Source organism: Solanum verrucosum, unplaced genomic scaffold (genome assembly GCF_900185275.1).
Source record: "Solanum verrucosum unplaced genomic scaffold, falcon-dt-bn FXZP01000022.1, whole genome shotgun sequence".
Classification (NCBI taxonomy): domain Eukaryota; kingdom Viridiplantae; phylum Streptophyta; class Magnoliopsida; order Solanales; family Solanaceae; genus Solanum; species Solanum verrucosum.
Window position 1 is genome coordinate 1,192,313 of NW_026020086.1, and position 1,733 is coordinate 1,194,045.

At 32.2% G+C, this 1,733-nt stretch overlaps 1 protein-coding gene across 1 annotated transcript; it reads right to left on the reverse strand.

Annotated features, from left to right (window-relative positions):
* Positions 1 to 292: 292 nt before the first annotated feature.
* Positions 293 to 1,008, reverse strand: LOC125824587 (36.4 kDa proline-rich protein-like). The gene has a single exon (XM_049503991.1). It carries the CDS (start codon positions 968 to 970, stop codon positions 557 to 559), a length of 414 nt encoding a protein of 137 aa, XP_049359948.1. The 5' UTR covers positions 971 to 1,008; the 3' UTR covers positions 293 to 556.
* Between the last annotated feature and the right edge of the window lie 725 nt (positions 1,009 to 1,733).

Below are 1,733 nucleotides of genomic sequence, written 5' to 3' on the forward strand. Positions count from 1 at the left end.
AAAGATAAGATTGCAAAGTGATTATGAAAACGTTATTTCAACCTTAAATGGAGTACAATTTTTTGCATACTTAACTCAAAATTCTACAAATTGCTTTTTAATTGTGGCTATTTTTAAAAGACAAGATTGAAAGTGGCTAGAAAACGTTGTTTCTAGTTTTCTACCATAAAGGAGGTACAAGATATTGCATACTTTAACTCAAAAATATACAAAAGAGCTTTATGTCAAGGACTATTCTTCAAAGACAAGATCGAAAAGTGATCAATTAACATTATTTCTGCATTAAAAGAGATACAAGAAATTTCATACTTAACTCAAAGTCTACAAATTAAAAGCTTTACGATAATGACTATTTTTCAAAGACATTACCGAAAAGTTGCCAAATAACACTATGTCTACCTTAAAAGTGGTACAAGAAATTGTATCCTTAACTCAAAATCTACACATAGTTTTATAACAATGACTATTCTTCAAAAACAACACCGAAAAGTGGCTAGTAAACGCTATTTCTACATCAAAAAGTAGTACAAGAAATTGCATAGTTAACTTAAAAAATCTACAAAGAGCAAGTGTAGCCAGGAGGTGGAGTCTTTCCACAAGTAAGAAGCAATTGAAGTGCCAAAGGGACATAAAGGTTAAGATTCAAAAGCTTAAGCTTAAGAGTTGTACAAAGACAAACAGCAGCTTCAATTTCCACAAGCCCTTCAATAATTGGACAACATTCATTAACAACAGGATTACCAAGCCCAATATGAACAAGCCCACCAAGAAGATCCACACAAGCCCCAAGCTTAATAGTATCAATTGGGCAAGAAGTAGTAGGTACCTCTATTGGAGGTGGTGGACTAATTATAATGGGCTTTTTCTTGTGTTTTTTGCAATGACCACAACCAAGAATAGGAGTTAGTGAAGAAATGAGTAACATGAAGATGAAAAAAAGAGTTGTTATTTTGGCCTTTGAAGACTCCATTTGTATATTTGTTTTGGTTGTTGGGAGGAAATTAGGATAGGGTAAAGAAATTGGTGCAAAGATTGATGATGTTATATAGAAGAAAATGACTTGTATTGAGTGGTGGAGAAAGAAAACAAAAACCTAAAACTTGTCACGTGAACAAAGGGGGGGGGGGGGGGGTCTAATGTGGCCATGCCATGTTTTGCTAGTATAATATGGCAAAAGCAAAAATGAATTTAAGTTATATAGGTTGACAGCGTAAAGATTCTTACATATATAATTTGTAACCACATCACGTATATGAAATATTCTAGGTAGCATACACACATATTTGATTGGAGTTTATATAACTTCTATAAACTGACATGTAAAAGATAGTTATATATACGCTATCGAGTAATCTTATAAACAAATTAACACTAAGCATCGATAATCAACTACAGAAAAGTGAAATTATATTAACGTATTGATAAATTATTGACTATAAAGGTTTAACATATAATACGCTACTAGTATAAAACATTTTGTTCAATATCAATATATTGTATACAAAAGATGGATACAATTTTTTTCAGAATTCCACAAATAGCGAAAACTTTAATAGAGATTTGAGATGAAATATGAGAAAAGTATGGCAATGAAAAGAAAAAATTGATATGTTAGAGGAGGAGGACCTCAACCCTCCCCCAAACCCCACCCCACACACATACCTTTTTTTTTTTTTTTACAGTGTGGAAAGGTGATAGATAGGGCAAAGATGTTGGTACAAAGAGTGATGTTT

Bases quoted from the DNA above. Each gene is read 5' to 3' on its own strand.
- LOC125824587 (XM_049503991.1), bottom strand. From the start codon at position 970: ATGGAGTCTTCAAAGGCCAAAATAACAACTCTTTTTTTCATCTTCATG.